This window comes from Coregonus clupeaformis, chromosome 15 (genome assembly GCF_020615455.1).
Source record: "Coregonus clupeaformis isolate EN_2021a chromosome 15, ASM2061545v1, whole genome shotgun sequence".
In the NCBI taxonomy this organism is placed as follows: Eukaryota; Metazoa; Chordata; class Actinopteri; order Salmoniformes; family Salmonidae; genus Coregonus; species Coregonus clupeaformis.
Window position 1 is genome coordinate 1,997,171 of NC_059206.1, and position 16,145 is coordinate 2,013,315.

The 16,145-nt window shown below is 46.2% G+C and overlaps 1 protein-coding gene across 2 annotated transcripts in view; it reads right to left on the reverse strand.

Annotated features, from left to right (window-relative positions):
• Positions 1 to 372: 372 nt before the first annotated feature.
• Positions 373 to 16,145, reverse strand: part of LOC121582152 (transportin-1) — a 53,920-nt gene continuing 38,147 nt past the window's right edge. The window contains exons 9-25 of one of the 2 annotated variants that reach the window (XM_041897766.2): positions 15,263 to 15,381; positions 14,537 to 14,597; positions 13,856 to 14,039; positions 13,480 to 13,632; positions 12,981 to 13,206; positions 11,753 to 11,924; positions 11,492 to 11,578; positions 11,124 to 11,231; positions 10,635 to 10,793; positions 9,723 to 9,810; positions 8,918 to 9,016; positions 8,707 to 8,802; positions 4,943 to 5,018; positions 2,070 to 2,169; positions 1,807 to 1,881; positions 1,521 to 1,660; positions 373 to 1,353 (exon numbers count right to left, since the gene is read on the reverse strand). In XM_041897766.2, coding sequence (XP_041753700.1) covers positions 1,553 to 1,660; positions 1,807 to 1,881; positions 2,070 to 2,169; positions 4,943 to 5,018; positions 8,707 to 8,802; positions 8,918 to 9,016; positions 9,723 to 9,810; positions 10,635 to 10,793; positions 11,124 to 11,231; positions 11,492 to 11,578; positions 11,753 to 11,924; positions 12,981 to 13,206; positions 13,480 to 13,632; positions 13,856 to 14,039; positions 14,537 to 14,597; positions 15,263 to 15,381 — 1,911 coding nt within the window. In that variant the 3' untranslated portion in view covers positions 373 to 1,353; positions 1,521 to 1,552. Of the gene's footprint in view, positions 1,354 to 1,520; positions 1,661 to 1,806; positions 1,882 to 2,069; positions 2,170 to 4,942; positions 5,019 to 8,706; positions 8,803 to 8,917; positions 9,017 to 9,722; positions 9,811 to 10,634; positions 10,794 to 11,123; positions 11,232 to 11,491; positions 11,579 to 11,752; positions 11,925 to 12,980; positions 13,207 to 13,479; positions 13,633 to 13,855; positions 14,040 to 14,536; positions 14,598 to 15,262; positions 15,382 to 16,145 lie in introns of those variants that run through there. The other variant, XM_041897767.2, reaches the window with a different exon arrangement.

The window sequence follows — 16,145 nt, forward strand, 5'->3', positions numbered from 1 at the left end:
AAAACCCTGCTACAGTATATGGATTCAACTAGATGAGAATATCAAGATGGTTTCCAGACTTGTATGTTTATATATTGTATGTATGTAAACCCAGTTCATGCTAGACACTGACTGGAAAGCCTCTGGTAAACATAGGGGTGGACAAACTACATGGTAAAAGGACAAACTACATGGTTGTTTAAGAATCCTTATCACAAGGCTATGCAAAAAATACCAAAACTATCCGATGATGCAACACACAGATCACTCTACTGATGTACACCCTCCCTACCCTCTTCCCACTTTGATGCAAGCGTTCTACTTTGTTTTTCCCAATTTTTAAGACAAGTCACTATCAACCACAACAAATACAAATCATATGCACTCTGTCTGTGACGTGTTTGAATGAATGGTTTATTCAACACAGCTTCTGACCTGCCATAAAAATACTGTTTATTACTCTATTACTTTAAAATATGCCACTACCAATTTTTCTTTCATTAACTCAACGCAATTACTTTGATTGATGACTACAAGAAAAGACAGGCTATTGTTATTCAAAGATATGCGAAGGCAGTGTCCCCCCCAAGAAATTGCTGGTTAGATTCTTCTTATAAATATGAATTTCCTTTACTCTATTACCCTCTGTAGCGGTTGCTTGGCTAGCAGCTGTCCTGGCAGTTGAGGACAGCTGCTATGTTGTTTTCTTCCAGACTTGTAATGTCATTTCCATGCAATTTTCTTATTTTATAACCACCCCCACATAAATTCTATGGTTGGTATAATTCCATCTAGTTCTACACTCCCTCCCTCCCCCTACACTTATCTCTGAGTTGCACTTTCCGGTTGATACGTATAGATTTAAAAGCTCTTCTTAACTGAAAGCTGATCCTCAATCAGTACTACCCCCGCGGTAAGTATAAACCCATGATTTTACCACAACTAAACGACAGAAGCATTTATGAAGTTTTGCATTGTTTTTTTTTCCTGTGTTTTGTTTCAAATGTCCACTCAGTAGCAGCGTCACTGGAGAGCTCAGATGAAAATAAATAAAATAAAAAAGAGACAACAATGGCTACGCTGACGTCGTCTTTTCCTTTCTGATTGAGATGTTGAAATGATTAAATAAATGTTTCCTCCCTTGATTAAGTTGGCCCACCGGTTCCCCTGTGTCCCCCTCGCCTGTTGCTTGGGGGGCGTTGACTGCCTCTGCTGGCTAACACCTCCCTCCCACCCCGCCCGTCAAGAAGGTTGAGGAGGGTCCCGGTCCGCACCCCCCTCCCTCCCCAGCTGGCAGACCCTACCCCCAGAAAACGGTAACATGTTCCCTGGGTATAAGAGGTTCCCCGTCTGTCGTCTCCCATAGTGAATGACCTGGTAAGACAGAGCGAGGGAGACCAATGTTATTAAGTAAGCAAGATTAGGAATAAACTTGAGTTAATAATGCTCAAATAAGGTGGCTGAAAAACTGAGACACTAAAGTGCTTTAGATAGAATATCTCTGTTCTATAATTAGATTTGACCATGAATGTGCAACTTACCCCCTTGAACAGGCCTGTTCCTATGGAAAGCGTTACACCCCGTAGAAGGCTGCCAGCCGTTCCTTCAGAGGCAGTGGGAACTGGTCTGAGAAACGCCTCCAGTTCTCCTCGCCCACCTGGTTCTTGAACCCATGGAGGATCTGAAAATATCAAACACACAATTAGAACGTACGCACAAAGCTACGCATGCACACATTGTATATCAGGATATTTGCTCCTTCCCCGCACACAGATAGTCTTGTAGACTCTAGGCCCTACATGGCACACAGTTATGCTCCGTTTTTACCTTGCCGAACATGTCTCGCAGATCATCCTTTGGATTTACCCATGAGGCCACTGCATCACAGAAAAATATAAAATCCTGGAGGAAATGAGAGTAAAGGTCTGGCTTGAGACAACAGTTTCCCTGCTAACATCACTCACTCATGGGACCATTTAACCAGTAATGCAGTTCCTGTTCTTTTCTTATTCCTCAACTGATGGGACCATGAGAAGAGAAGTGCAGTTCCTATGTTAACCTCTAGAGGACAACGTTGCCTGGGGCCTCACCTGTACCACTCCTCCGGGGTTGACACTGATCATAGTGCAGATGCCTCGGAAAGCTGAGTCTTTCTCCTCATTGTCTCTTATGTTCCTTAGAGAGGTGCACCTGCCAACAGGAACAGCCACGTTTTACACCAGGCCAGAGGGGCTGCCTTAAAGCACTGCATAGCATTACAATTCAATACCCTTACAGCACTCTGAAGTTACCATTGACCGTATTCAATAATGTAATTGAACTTCCATAGGTATACAGTGGGGGAAAAAAGTATTTAGTCAGCCACCAATTGTGCATGTTCTCCCACTTAAAAAGATGAGAGGCCTGTAATTTTCATCATAGGTACACGTCAACTATGACAGACAAATTGAGAATTTTTTTCTCCAGAAAATCACATTGTAGGATTTTTTATGAATTTATTTGCAAATTATGGTGGAAAATAAGTATTTGGTCACCTACAAACAAGTCACAGACCTGTAACTTCTTCTTTAAGAGGCTCCTCTGTACTCCACTCGTTACCTGTATTAATGGCACCTGTTTGAACTTGTTATCAGTATAAAAGACACCTGTCCACAACCTCAAACAGTCACACTCCAAACTCCACTATGGCCAAGACCAAAGAGCTGTCAAAGGACACCAGAAACAAAATTGTAGACCTGCACCAGGCTGGGAAGACTGAATCTGCAATAGGTAAGCAGCTTGGTTTGAAGAAATCAACTGTGGGAGCAATTATTAGGAAATGGAAGACATACAAGACCACTGATAATCTCCCTCGATCTGGGGCTCCACGCAAGATCTCACCCCGTGGGGTCAAAATGATCACAAGAACGGTGAGCAAAAATCCCAGAACCACACACACGGGGGGACCTAGTGAATGACCTGCAGAGAGCTGGGACCAAAGTAACAAAGCCTACCATCAGTAACACAGTACGCCGCCAGGGACTCTAATCCTGCAAATGCCCAGACGTGTCCCCCTGCTTAAGCCAGTACATGTCCAGGCCCGTCTGAAGTTTGCTAGAGTGCATTTGGATGATCCAGAAGAGGATTGGGAGAATGTCATATGGTCAGATGAAACCAAAATAGAACTTTTTGGTAAAAACTCAACTCGTCGTGTTTGGAGGACAAAGAATGCTGAGTTGCATCCAAAGAACACCATACCTACTGTGAAGCATGGGGGTGGAAACATCATGCTTTGGGGCTGTTTTTCTGCAAAGGGACCAGGACGACTGATCCGTGTAAAGCAAAGAATGAATGGGGCCATGTATCGTGAGATTTTGAGTGAAAAACTCCTTCCATCAGCAAGGGCATTGAAGATGAAACGTGGCTGGGTCTTTCAGCATGACAATGATCCCAAACACACCGCCCGGGCAACGAAGGAGTGGCTTCGTAAGAAGCATTTCAAGGTCCTGGAGTGGCCTAGCCAGTCTCCAGATCTCAACCCCATAGAAAATCTTTGGAGGGAGTCGAAAGTCAGTGTTGCCCAGTGACAGCCCCAAAACGTCACTGCTCTAGAGGAGATCTGCATGGAGGAATGGGCCAAAATACCAGCAACAGTGTGTGAAAACCTTGTGAAGACTTACAGAAAACGTTTGACCTGTGTCATTGCCAACAAAGGGTATATAACAAAGTATTGAGAAACTTTTGTTATTGACCAAATACTTATTTTCCACCATAATTAGCAAATAAATTCATTAAAAATCCTACAATGTGATTTTCTGGATTTTCTTCCCCTCATTTTGTCTGTCATAGTTGACGTGTACCTATGATGAAAATTACAGGCCTCTCTCATCTTTTTAAGTGGGAGAACTTGCACAATTGGTGGCTGACTAAATACTTTTTTCCCCCCACTGTATCATATTACTATTACCTGCTAACACAATTCAAAATTCCACTGTGGCTAATTAGAATAACTTCCAAAATATAAAAATACTACATCTATTGCCTCAAGAGGTTTGTTGATCATATGGCAACTAAAAAATTTAAAATAACCTATAGTATATTAAAAGACAACTTGCCATTTTTACTTCATACATGCGAATTCAATCTACAACCATTTATTTTAGACCTTTAGAAGATTTGATTTTATCTGAACGACTTTTACTAAAGACTACTTACTTCGTAAGGTACAAAACATTATTGTGGGGAGAAAATGATTTCACTCAGATAATCTAAAACAGTATCAGACTGGTGCATGCACATCAAACAAACCTGTCCTTCTGAAACTTTGTGTTAAGGCACTTAACTATTCACTTACACGTAAGTCACTAAAACTGTTTTACCACTCTTAAAGTAACTTAACTTTGGCCCATATGGCATTCCAGTTAACCTTTAATATAGCACTTTATCAATGCCAAATCCTTTTAAAAGACTAACTTTGTTCTTAAAAGGAAGTTTTAAGGAATTCTGGGATAGGCACATGCAGCTGGATGACTAGTGGACTAGTGGACGAGGGGGGGGTTGGGGGGTTCTCTGGGAATGCTTTGGGAATTTTAGGAAAGCCTTTTATTTTCCCTTTCTCTTTCTGAACCAGCAGGCATGTGACAATCTAATCCCATGCACTAATTAGTAGTTAGCGACAATTAACAATGACAAACTGTAAAATAAATAAACCAATAATGTATAAAATACATAAAGGTAATACTGAAGAAAAATACATCACAGACAGAGGACCTAAAAGAGGACAGGATTAGTCACATGGTTGGCAATGATTACAGACTGATTCAGGAGAAACAGAAAATACTTATTTCAGAAAGAAAGAGGGAGGAAGAGAGAAAGACAGAGACAGGGGAGGAAAGAGAGAGACAGGACAGGAAGAGACAGACATGGAGAAAGAGAGGAAAGAGAAGAGGAATATGAATTAAATAAAATATTGAATAATACACACCAGGGTCTTATAAACTGCTGTAGCATGGGTGCCACCTCTTGAGGACAAACGTAACCAAGACGACCAATTGTTATTGCTAAGGTAACGCAATCACGGTTATACACCACCAAACGCCAACCAAGACATGAGCAATGAGGAGAAAAAATAAAGAAAAAACAAACTCAGAAACATAAAATCAACAGAATCCATGTATGATAATAAACAGAAGAATTCACTAGGTGTTGATTATTACTGCCCCGTTAACTACTGGGGAGGAATGTAGGATAGTATGACACTAAAAACAAACAACTCGTTTAAGGGAGAACACTTTGACAACACAATATCAATCAAACAGCAACATGCCTGCTCGGACATCAGAAATATGAATGTTGAAATGGCCTCTGTTCTCTTACGACAAACTCCTCCCTGCAAAATGTTAAATTACTGTTCTTCATCTAAATTTAAAAAGTGTAAAAGGTGAAGTCATTAGTTAGCCAACTGCCAGTATGGAATGTTTACAAGGTTCTTATTCTTCTCAAAGTTGGCAGCTGGGAATTGAGCTTTCAGAGGTTTCTCCCTTAAACACACAAAAAGGTTAATCTTTCCATAAGAAACAGAAAAACTTTTCATTTTTTTGGTTTGTAAAGAAATGACCAACTACATGGGAGGAGACTAGTATCCAGTACAGCAGGTTCTTATGAAGAGGCAGAGAGGAGGAGGACCTAAGTTTAAGAGACACAAAACTATGCAACATTCTCATTAAGAAACAGGCATTTATGAACAGTCCAATGAGACATGCAGAAAGCAGATGATAGGCTCATTAGAAATAAAGTTCAGTGCAGGATAGGCTGATTGGCTGCAAATGAGGATGGAGGGGAGGGGTTATAGCTATACAGTGCCTTCAGAAAGTATTCATACCCCTTGACCTTTTTCACATTTCGTTGTGTTACAGCCTGAATTCAAAATGGATTAAATTGTTTGTTTATCTCACCGATCTACACACAATACCTCATAACGACAAAGTGAAAACATGTTTTTTGAAATGTTTGCAAATGTATTGAAAATGAAATACAGAAATATCTCATTTCCATAAATATTCACACCCCTGAGTCAATACTTCGTAGAAGCACCTTTGGAAGCGACTACAGCTGTGAGTCTTTCTGGGTAAGTCTCTAAGAGCTTTCCACACCTGGATTGTGCAACATTTGCCCATTATCCTTTTTTTTAAAATGTTGTCAAGTTGGTTGTTGATCATTGCTAAACAAACTTTTGCAGGTCTTGCCATAGATTTTTAAAGTCAAAACTGTAACTCGGCCACTCAGGGACATTCAGTCTTCTTGGTAAGCAACTCCAGTGTAGATCTGGCCTTGTGTTTTAGGTTCTTGTCCTGCTGAAAGGTGAATTCTCTCCCAGTGTCTAGTGGAAAGCAGACTGAATCAGATTTTCCTCTAGGATTTTGGCTGTGCTTAGCTCCATTCCATTTTTTTTTTTTTTTTCTGAAAAACTCCCCAGTCCTTAACGATTACAAGCATACCCATAACATGATGCAGCAACAACTATGCTTGAAAATATGGAGAGCGGTATTAAGTAATGTGTTGTATTGGATTTGCACTTTGTATTCAGGACAAAAAGTTAATTGCTTTGCCACATTTTTAGCAGTATTACTTTAGCGCCTTGTTGCAAACAGGATGCATGTTTTGGAATATTTTTATTATTTTCACTGTCAATTAGGCTGGTATTGTGGAATAAATACAATGTTGTTGATCCAGTCTCCTATCACAGCCATTAAACTCTAACTGTTTTAAAGTCACTTTTGGCCTTCCTTCCTCTCCGGCAACTGATTTGGGAAGGACGCCTTCATCTTTGTAGTGACTTGGTTTATTGATACACCATCCAAAGTGTAATTAATAACTTCACCATGCTCAAACAAATATTCAATAAAAAAAATTATCTACTAGTATCTACTTTGCGAGGCACTGGAAAACCTCCTTGGTCTTTATGGTTGAATCTGTGTTTGAAATTCACTTCTCAACTGAGGGACCTTACAGATAATTGTATGTGTGGGGTACAGAGATGAGGTAGTCATTCAAAAATCATGTTAAACACTATTATTGCCCACAGAATAAGTCCATGCAACTTATTATGTGACTTGTTAAGCAAAAAACATAACTCTATGGGGTATTGCGTGTAGGCCAGTGACCAAAGAATCTTAATTTAATCAATTAAAAATTCAGGCTGTAACAACAAAATGTGGAAAAAGTCAAGGGGTGTGAATACTTTTTGAAGGCACTGTATATGGCCTCAAACCCCATCCACTTCAATAATGTTGATGTGACTTTATACTGTATGCGTGTGTTTTAAAATTCTTTAAATGATCAAATTGGTGCGCTATAAAGATAATCAAAATGAATATATTTTCTGAATGTTTTGATAGGTTAGGTGAAAATTAAGATTAGGACAGTTCTTGTATAAAACAGCCCAATAGAAACCAAGAGGATTAGGTTTCGATTCATCATACTAAAATAGAATGGCAGTGGTCTGAGCTCAACAGCATATCGCTATGGCTCCATCAATCAATCACGTATCCCACATCAAACGTTTGCCATCCTTTAACTAAACATTCAACATATATTGGCAGATATGCATTCACATTTAAAAAACTAACTAAAAACAACAAATAAATAAACTGACAAACAGGAACAACATCTACAAATTCCCTAGTTTTCCTGGGGGGGTGGGGGGTGTGGGGGGGGTAAGTTAAGCAGGTTACACTTCACCCTCATTTTGGCTCAGTTTGGGTTCTAGTCGACGGCCATTTTGGATCACCCAAACACAGTCTCCAATTCGACTAGAGCTTCTAAATAAGAGCAGAGTGTAACCGAAGGTTTGTTTGATAAGTATAGGTGCTATAACATTTCTCTCAACACCACAAAAAATGTTTAGGATGGGATTAGCTCTTTCCTCAATCATCAAAGATGACTAGTTATTATCATCATCATCATCTTCTGAGTGTTCAGTAAACATTCCGTTTGTCAAATTAACCGTAAGAAAAACTCTTGAAGCGTTTAGCTATACACTCCTCTGTCTCAGTTAAAGCCTCACTGTCACCTACTGATGCTCCTCAACACTTCAACTTCACTTCAAGGGAAATAAAGCTAGAAAAACCTGACAAACGGTGCAACAGAATCAATCCATTTCAGTTAATAATGCCAAGACTGTACACTTACAGGGTTCGCTGGGTTTTGACATTTTCCCAGATTCTTACTCCATGAGGAACAAATATTTTATCAGTCTCTTTTTCCTCTCCTTTATTTCCCTCTTTCCACCTCAGCTACATTTAATATATTTCAGCAGGGATCCAACAGCCCATAAACACAGCCATACATCATTGGGTCCAAATAGTTGGGATGTTTGGTTGAAACCGGCGAAACCTGTAAGGCCCAGAGCTTGGGGAGGCTTTCAGATGGAGATTAATGGCCTCCACTCCAGTCAGAGTGTGCGTCCCAATAACCTCTCCTTCCTCCAGAAGTGTGCACTCGTTCACTACTCCCCAGACATTTAAAAGCATTGGATTGGTGTTGGCATGGGCTACAAGGAGTTTTCATATACCAGTCATTTCCTTTCAAATCCATTAAGGGAAGTGAACGAGTGCACACTTCGGGAGAAAGGAGATATCATTGGGACGCACCCAGAGTAGCCCTGACTGACTGTGCTGTGTAACATCTCCCTGTGGCTGTGTGGATGGCAGGCTCAGCACAGCCCGCAGCGCCACCTTGTGGTGGTACCTGTGTTCTCCAGCAGGGTCTTTGGAGTGTTGGGCCTGTTGATGATCTCAACCAGCTGGTGCAGCACCATGGTCACGTAGGGCTGCATCTCAGCTCCTGGGGAGAGGGGAAGGGAGGTCAGAGAGGGAGGGTGTGTGTGTGTGCGCGCACATTCATGAGAATGTATCCAAGCTGGTGTGTGACCGCTTTGTGACAATTTCCAGACACTCACCCATTTGTATAGATATCTCTCCGATTGCCCATGTTGCATTGTTGCACACTGATATCAACTCTGGGTTCAGATTAGTGCCTAGTACAGGCATGAAATCAGCTGCACAGGAGAGAAAGAGAGATAGAAGCTTAAACCATCGGTAACTGATAATCTGACATTTAGACTACTATACACATCTTGTATATCAGGCTGTGAATTACTGCCAGTCTGGTGTAAGAGCATAGAGTATCAGGCAGTGTGTTACTGCCAGTCTGGTGTAAGAGAATAGAGTATCAGGCGGTGTGTTACTGCCAGTCTGGTGTAAGAGAATAGAGTATCAGGCGGTGTGTTACTGCCAGTCTGGTGTAAGAGAATAGAGTATCAGGCGGTGTGTTACTGCCAGTCTGGTGTAAGAGAATAGAGTATCAGGCGGTGTGTTACTGCCAGTCTGGTGTAAGAGAATAGAGTATCAGGCGGTGTGTTACTGCCAGTCTGGTGTAAGAGAATAGAGTATCAGGCGGTGTGTTACTGCCAGTCTGGTGTAAGAGAATAGAGTATCAGGCGGTGTGTTACTGCCAGTCTGGTGTAAGAGAATAGAGTATCAGGCGGTGTGTTACTGCCAGTCTGGTGTAAGAGAATAGAGTATCAGGCGGTGTGTTACTGCCAGTCTGGTGTAAGAGGATAGAGTATCAGGCGGTGTGTTACTGCCAGTCTGGTGTAAGAGAATAGAGTATCAGGCGGTGTGTTACTGCCAGTCTGGTGTAAGAGAATAGAGTATCAGGCGGTGTGTTACTGACAGTCTGGTGTAAGAGAATAGAGTATGTACCGATGCATGGCTTTACATGCTGGAAACAAGCCTTAGTCAGGTCACCCAGCAGAGCAAAGGAGCTCTGACGCACCTCCGGCATTTTGTCCTGAGAGAGATTGAGAGAGGGGGACAGAGAGCGAGAGAGGGAGAGCGGGACAGAGAGAGAGAGGGACAGAGAGCGGGACAGAGAGAGCGAGAGAGAGGAACAGAGAGCGCAAGAGAGGGACAGAGAGCGCAAGAGAGGGACAGAGAGCGCAAGAGAGGGAGAGGGACAGAGAGCGAGAGAGAGAGAGGGACAGAGAGCGAGGGACAGAGCGAGGGACAGAGAGCGAGGGACAGAGAGCGAGGGACAGAGAGCGAGGGACAGAGAGCGAGAGAGTGAGCGAGGGACAGAGAGCGAGGGACAGAGAGCGAGCGAGAGAGAGAGAGAGAGAGAGGGACAGAGAGCGAGAGCGAGAGGGACAGAGATCGAGAGAGAGAGGGACAGAGAGCGAGAGCGAGAGGGACAGAGATCAAGAGAGAGGGACAGAGAGAGCGAGAGAGAGAGGGACAGAGAGAGAGAGAGGGACAGAGAGAGCGAGAGGGAGAGGGACAGAGAGAGCGAGAGGGACAGAGAGAGCGACAGAGAGAGCGAGAGAGAGAGAGAGGGGGACAGAGAGAGAGAGAGAGAGGGGGACAGAGAGAGCGAGAGAGAGAGAGAGGGACAGAGAGAGCGAGAGAGAGAGGGACAGAGAGAGCGAGAGAGGGGGACAGAGAGCGAGAGAGAGGAACAGAAGGAGCGAGAGATTAGTCATGACTCACGGACCTGAGAGATGAACTATGTCAGGGTTGGTTGATCTGTAACACTGAGGTCATTGGTTGGTTGATCTGTAACACTACGAGGTCACTGGTTGGTTGATCTGTAACACTGCGAGATCACTGGTTGGTTACCTGCATGCACTGGTACATGAGCGTGAGGATGTTGCTACGGGCGACCAGCTGCTCGATGTTGCCGCCCAACCCCTCGGCCAATCCGCTGAGCAGGTCCAGAGCCACAATCATAAAGTCCTTATCAGGAGCCTCGTACTGGTCTGGCTGGGACTGGTGGAGCTGGATGGAGAGATGGAGGTAGTGTGAGAGAGTGGGAGATGGTGATGGAAAGAGGACGGGAGAGAGAGTGTGTGGATTAGATTTGGGCAAGGAGTTATTTGAAACAATTAGATCCCACATTCCGCAAGCATGAAATCCAACCGCGAGCAGATAATCTCCAAATGTTCTCAAACACACACACACAATCTGTGCCAATAGCCTTCTCTATGGTGTGTTCAGTACCAACTCACGCAGCCAATTGGCACAAACAAGATTATGTTTACAGGCAAGAAAGCAAGCAAAGCGCTAAACAAACTCTCCCTCACGCAACAAGGGATGTGTGTGTCTCACCATGGCCTGAGCGAGGGTCTTCTGCACCAGGTTGACACAGCGCTGGTACACAGGCTCACAGTAGGGCAGGAAACCACTCTGGAGAGCCGTGGCTACTGACGACAGGCACTGAGATGGATGGAAGGAGAGAAAGAGATTGGGGGATTCAGAGAAGAGGGAAAGGGGATGTGACAAGAGAGAGGATAAAAGAGGAAGAAAGAATATGATACTTGATAACCTCAGTTACAGGTAGTAACTTTTTACGTTTACGCATGTGTTTTTGGTGAAGAGTGGAAAACTCCCCTGGAGGCTAGTGTATTAGTGTGATTAGAGTACAGTGAGGCTCACCTCTAGTAAAGGGAACATTATTAGTGGACAGTGAGGCTCACCTCTAGTAAAGGGAACAGATCCTTGTCTTCGTCCTTCAGCTGGTTCCACTTTGCTATCAGTGGAGGCATCAGCATCTGAATGTATTCCTAAACACATGCAGTAGTGCACACGTTAGTCATCACAACCAAACACACCTGAAAAGGGAAACTAAATGCAGATGTGGCTTTGCTCGAGTCATTGCTGTGACATCATTGGGAGACAGAGAGCGTACGTAGTGTGTGTGTGTGTGTGTGTGTGTGTGTGTGTGTGTGTGTGTGTACCGGCTTGTTGAGGTGGTGTCCCACGGAGTCAGCGAGCGTCCCTATAGCGTCGTACAGTATGAGCAGATTCTTGTGTTGGTACTTGTTGAAGGCAAACACCAGCGTGTCCAGGATGTAGGCCAAGTAGGGAACCAACTCTGTACACGCCTCTTCTTCCAGAGTGGCAAAGGCACTGAGGGGGGAAGGAGAGAGAGAGAGTAGAAAGAGAGAAAGGAGAGAGAGAAAGAGGAGAGAAAGAGAGGGGAGAGAGGTGAGGGAGGTAGAGGGGAGAGAGGTGAGGGAGGTAGAGGGGAGAGAGGTAGAGGGGAGAGAGGTAGAGGGGAGAGAGGTAGAGGGGAGAGAGGTAGAGGGGAGAGAGGTAGAGGGGAGAGAGGTAGAGGGGAGAGAGGTAGAGGGGAGAGAGGTAGAGGGGAGAGAGGTAGAGGGGAGAGAGGTAGAGGGGGAGAGAGGTAGAGGGGAGAGAGGTAGAGGGGAGAGAGGTAGAGGGGAGAGAGGTGAGGAAGAGAGGTAGAGGGAGAGAGGTAGAGGGGAGAGAGGTAGAGGGAGAGAGGTGAGAAGTAGAGGGGAGAGAGGTGAGGAAGGTAGAGGGGGAGAGAGGTGAAGGTAGAGGGAGAGAGGTGAGAGTAGAGGGAGAGAGGTGAGGAAGGTAGAGGGGAGAGAGGTGAGGAAGGTAGAGGGGAGAGAGGTGAGGAAGGTAGAGGGGAGAGATGTGAGGAAGGTAGAGGGGAGAGATGTGAGGAAGGTAGAGGGGAGAGATGTGAGGGAGGTAGAGGGGAGAGAGGTGAGGGAGGTAGAGGGGAGAGAGGTGAGGAAGATAGAGGGGAGAGAGGTGAGGGGGGTAGGTAGAGGGGAAAGAGAGAAAGGGGTGAGGGAGATACAGGTAGAGGGGAGAGCAAGAGAGGGGAGAGAGGGGGGAGGGGGATAAGGCAGGAGAGAAAGGGGTCAGAGAAGAGGAAAAGGTAGTTTAGAACGCCACTTTGCAGTCAAGCTGTTCAACAGTTGTTGTTCAAAAAATGTTGATTGGATCAACTGATCGTCACAATGATCATCATCTTTACTTCCACACCCAAGGACCGTCGTCACTAGCTTTAGAACCCAGATTATTACTGGCCATCTATTCATCATTTACAAATAAAATCCGACATCTGGTCAAACATAACCACAGCTACCAACAGCTGACCACATGCTGACCCCAACTGAACCACAGCCGACCCCTCCCCTCACTCACCTGCAAGCGGCCTCCTGCACCCTCTTGTTGGAGTCCAGGATGCGTTTGAGCAGCTCGGTCATCAGGGGCTTCAGGTAGGTGTCAGGAGGCTGGCTGACCGCCCAGTGGGCATAGCGACTCAGGGTCCAGCAGGTGATGGAGCGCACCAGGGCCTTCTCATCACTCAGACACTGCACCAGGTGGGGGATGAGCTCTGGCAGGTAGGGGATCATACCCTGCATACAACCTGGGAAAATGACATGCGGTTAGAATATTAGGTTCTACTGGCTTTAAGATTAGTGGTGAATATGGTGAAGAGTGAGATATTCTTGTGTAGTCCTTCGTTCAGGTTGCATGGTAGAATACCCTTAAAGATAGAGTTAAGCAACTGCCTGACCACACAAGTGGATAAACAGGACTCACCACTGTACATTCTCTTTCACCACCGTATAGGCTTTCCTTTCCAAACTCATCTTTACTCTTCCACTTCCTCCCCCTCCCAGTCTCTGCTAGTCCTTACCCTCAGCGATGGCCCCCAGGACCAGTATGCCAGACTCCTTGATGACCCACTCTGGGTGGAAGAGCAGCTCTTTGAGGAGAGGCAGGATGGGGAGGAGCAGATCATCTCTGAACACATTAGCCAACACGTCCAACGCTGCTGCTGAACACTTACCTGGAGACAGTGAGAGGGGACACGTTAATAAACAGAGGTACACAGACACGCAAACAAAAAGGTCAACCATATTGATGGCATATTCTATAAATGTGAGGTATGGCTGGAAGAGACAGAGACACAGACACACAGAGACAGAGAGAGACAGAGAGAAAAAACAAAGTAAGCGAGACAAAGCAAGAAATGAAGGAAGAGAAAACCAGATAATCAGAGGTCCACTCACGGAGGTTCCAGTCAGAGATGGTGTCATCATCGTCCAGGTCATCATCATCATCATCGTCCTCGTCCTCGATGCCATCACGGTCGCCCTCGTGTTGCTGGGCAACAGTACGGGAGCGGTGGAACCTGGGCCTGATGTCCTGCTCGTTGTCAGGGATTGCCTCATCATCATCCTCCTCCACATCACCCTGACCACACACACACACAGTTAAAGACACACTCGTAAGGGTTCCACACACACACACAAAAGGTATGCAATTCGAATTATTCATACTACTTTAAGACAATGAGCTTCCTTTAGGGCTGCAGCTAGGTAGCAGTCAGTTCACCTATCAGACTGTATCTTAACAGCAGACAGAGACACATACATATTTATGCATCTATAAATACGAATTCCATTGTAACCATAGCGACAGGCCAGTGATGGCGATACTCAAACCACCTCAGGACCTACACACACACCCAGGGTTGAGACACGGCCATGCACACACACACACAAAAATGTACTTGCCTGGCCTTCCAAAACCCTCCACCCTCCCTCTCCTGCTCCACCTCCCCCTCCCTCTCCCCCCCCCCCTCCCAGGGTTGAGGTGTGATTTGTACAGTACATAATCACAGGCTCCAGTCCAGCAGCAGGCTTGCAGCCATAGATCCATTTCCTGGCTCACACTCAGAGCAGACTGACCTTGAGCAGAATGATGTCGATCTCGGAGTACTTCATCCCGTTGACGAGCACCGGAATCAGCCTGGAACAGACAGGGAACGAGGGACAGGGAACGAGGGACAGGGAACGAGGGACAGGGAACGAGGGACAGGGAACGAGGGACAGGGAACGAGGGACAGGGAACGAGGGACAGGGAACGAGGGACAGGGAACGAGGGACAGGGGAGAGGGAACATAGGGGGATGGGGGAAACAGGGGAGACGAGGCAGGGACAGGCCACATTAATATGTAAGCAGTGTCACAGATGAGCTCTAACAGCTATGGCTCTGATCAATGGCCAGGGTACCAGGATGAGGACAGTACACCCGGGGGTGAGGTCTAGAATGACTTAGCGTAGAGTGGGAGCAAATGTTGTAGCTAAGCTTTGACACAGAGGCTGGTGTTGTACTGTGTGTGTCACACAGTTGCTCCCCAGTGGCACAGTGGTCTAAGGCACTGCATCTCAGTGCTAGAGCCGTCACTACAGACCCTGGTTCGATTTCAGGCTGTACCACAATCCGGCCGTGATTGGGAGTCCCATAGGGCAGCGCACAATTGGCCCAGCGTCGTCCAGGTTTGGCCGGGGTAGGCAGTCATTGTAAATAATAATTTGTTCTTAACTGACTTGCCTAGTGAAATAAAAGGTGAAATAAAAAAATGACATTCTTGTAACATTGTCTTTCAGTTACTTTGTGTGTGTATTACTCACTTGGAGAGGTGGTTACACAGCACGTCCTTACAGACAGGCTGTTCAGCCAGTGTCAGCCAGAACTCACAGGCCTCCAGAGCCACGTTCTCATCCTGGTCCTGAGTCCTCTGCAGCATGTACTGAGGAGGAGAGGACCATGGGAAAATTAGTACTATTAGCATTATATTTGTAGTTCACTACCTCAATCAATATTCAGGATTCATTTCAAGGCCAGGAGCTGGGCAGCCACAATCACATGACAGATTATGGATTTACCTGTCTGGAGAATAAAGGTTTTGGCCACAAGGTGGCATCATGAGCTGATTTGATGAGACCAAGAGGAATCCATTTCACTGGTTCGTTTTCCTCCCTCCTTTACTCTCCGCTCCGCCTCCCGCTCCCTCTCCGCCTCCCGCTCCCTCTCCGCTCTGCCTTCCCCGCTCCCTCTCCGCCTCCCGCTCCCTCTCCGCCTCCCGCTCCCTCTCCGCCTCCCGCTCCCTCTCCGCCTCCCGCTCCGCCTCCCGCTCCCTCTCCCGCTCCCTCTCCGCCTCCCGCTCTCCCTCCCCCGCTCCCTCTCCGCCTCCCACTCCCTCTCCGCCTCCCGCTCCCGCTCCGCCTCCCGCTCCGCCTCCCCCTCCGCCTTCCCCGCTCCCTCTCCGCCTTCCCCGCTCCCTCTCCGCCTTCCCCGCTCCCTCTCCGCCTCCCGCTCCCTCTCCGCCTCCCGCTCCCTCTCCGCCTCCCGCTCCCTCTCCGCCTCCCGCTCCCTCTCCGCCTCCCGCTCCCGCTCTGCCTCCCGCTCTGCCTTCCCCGCTCCCTCTCCACCTCCCGCTCCCTCTCCGCCTCCCGCTCCCTCTCCGCTCTGCCTTCCCCGCTCCCTACATCTAAATGTAATTCACTCCCCCTA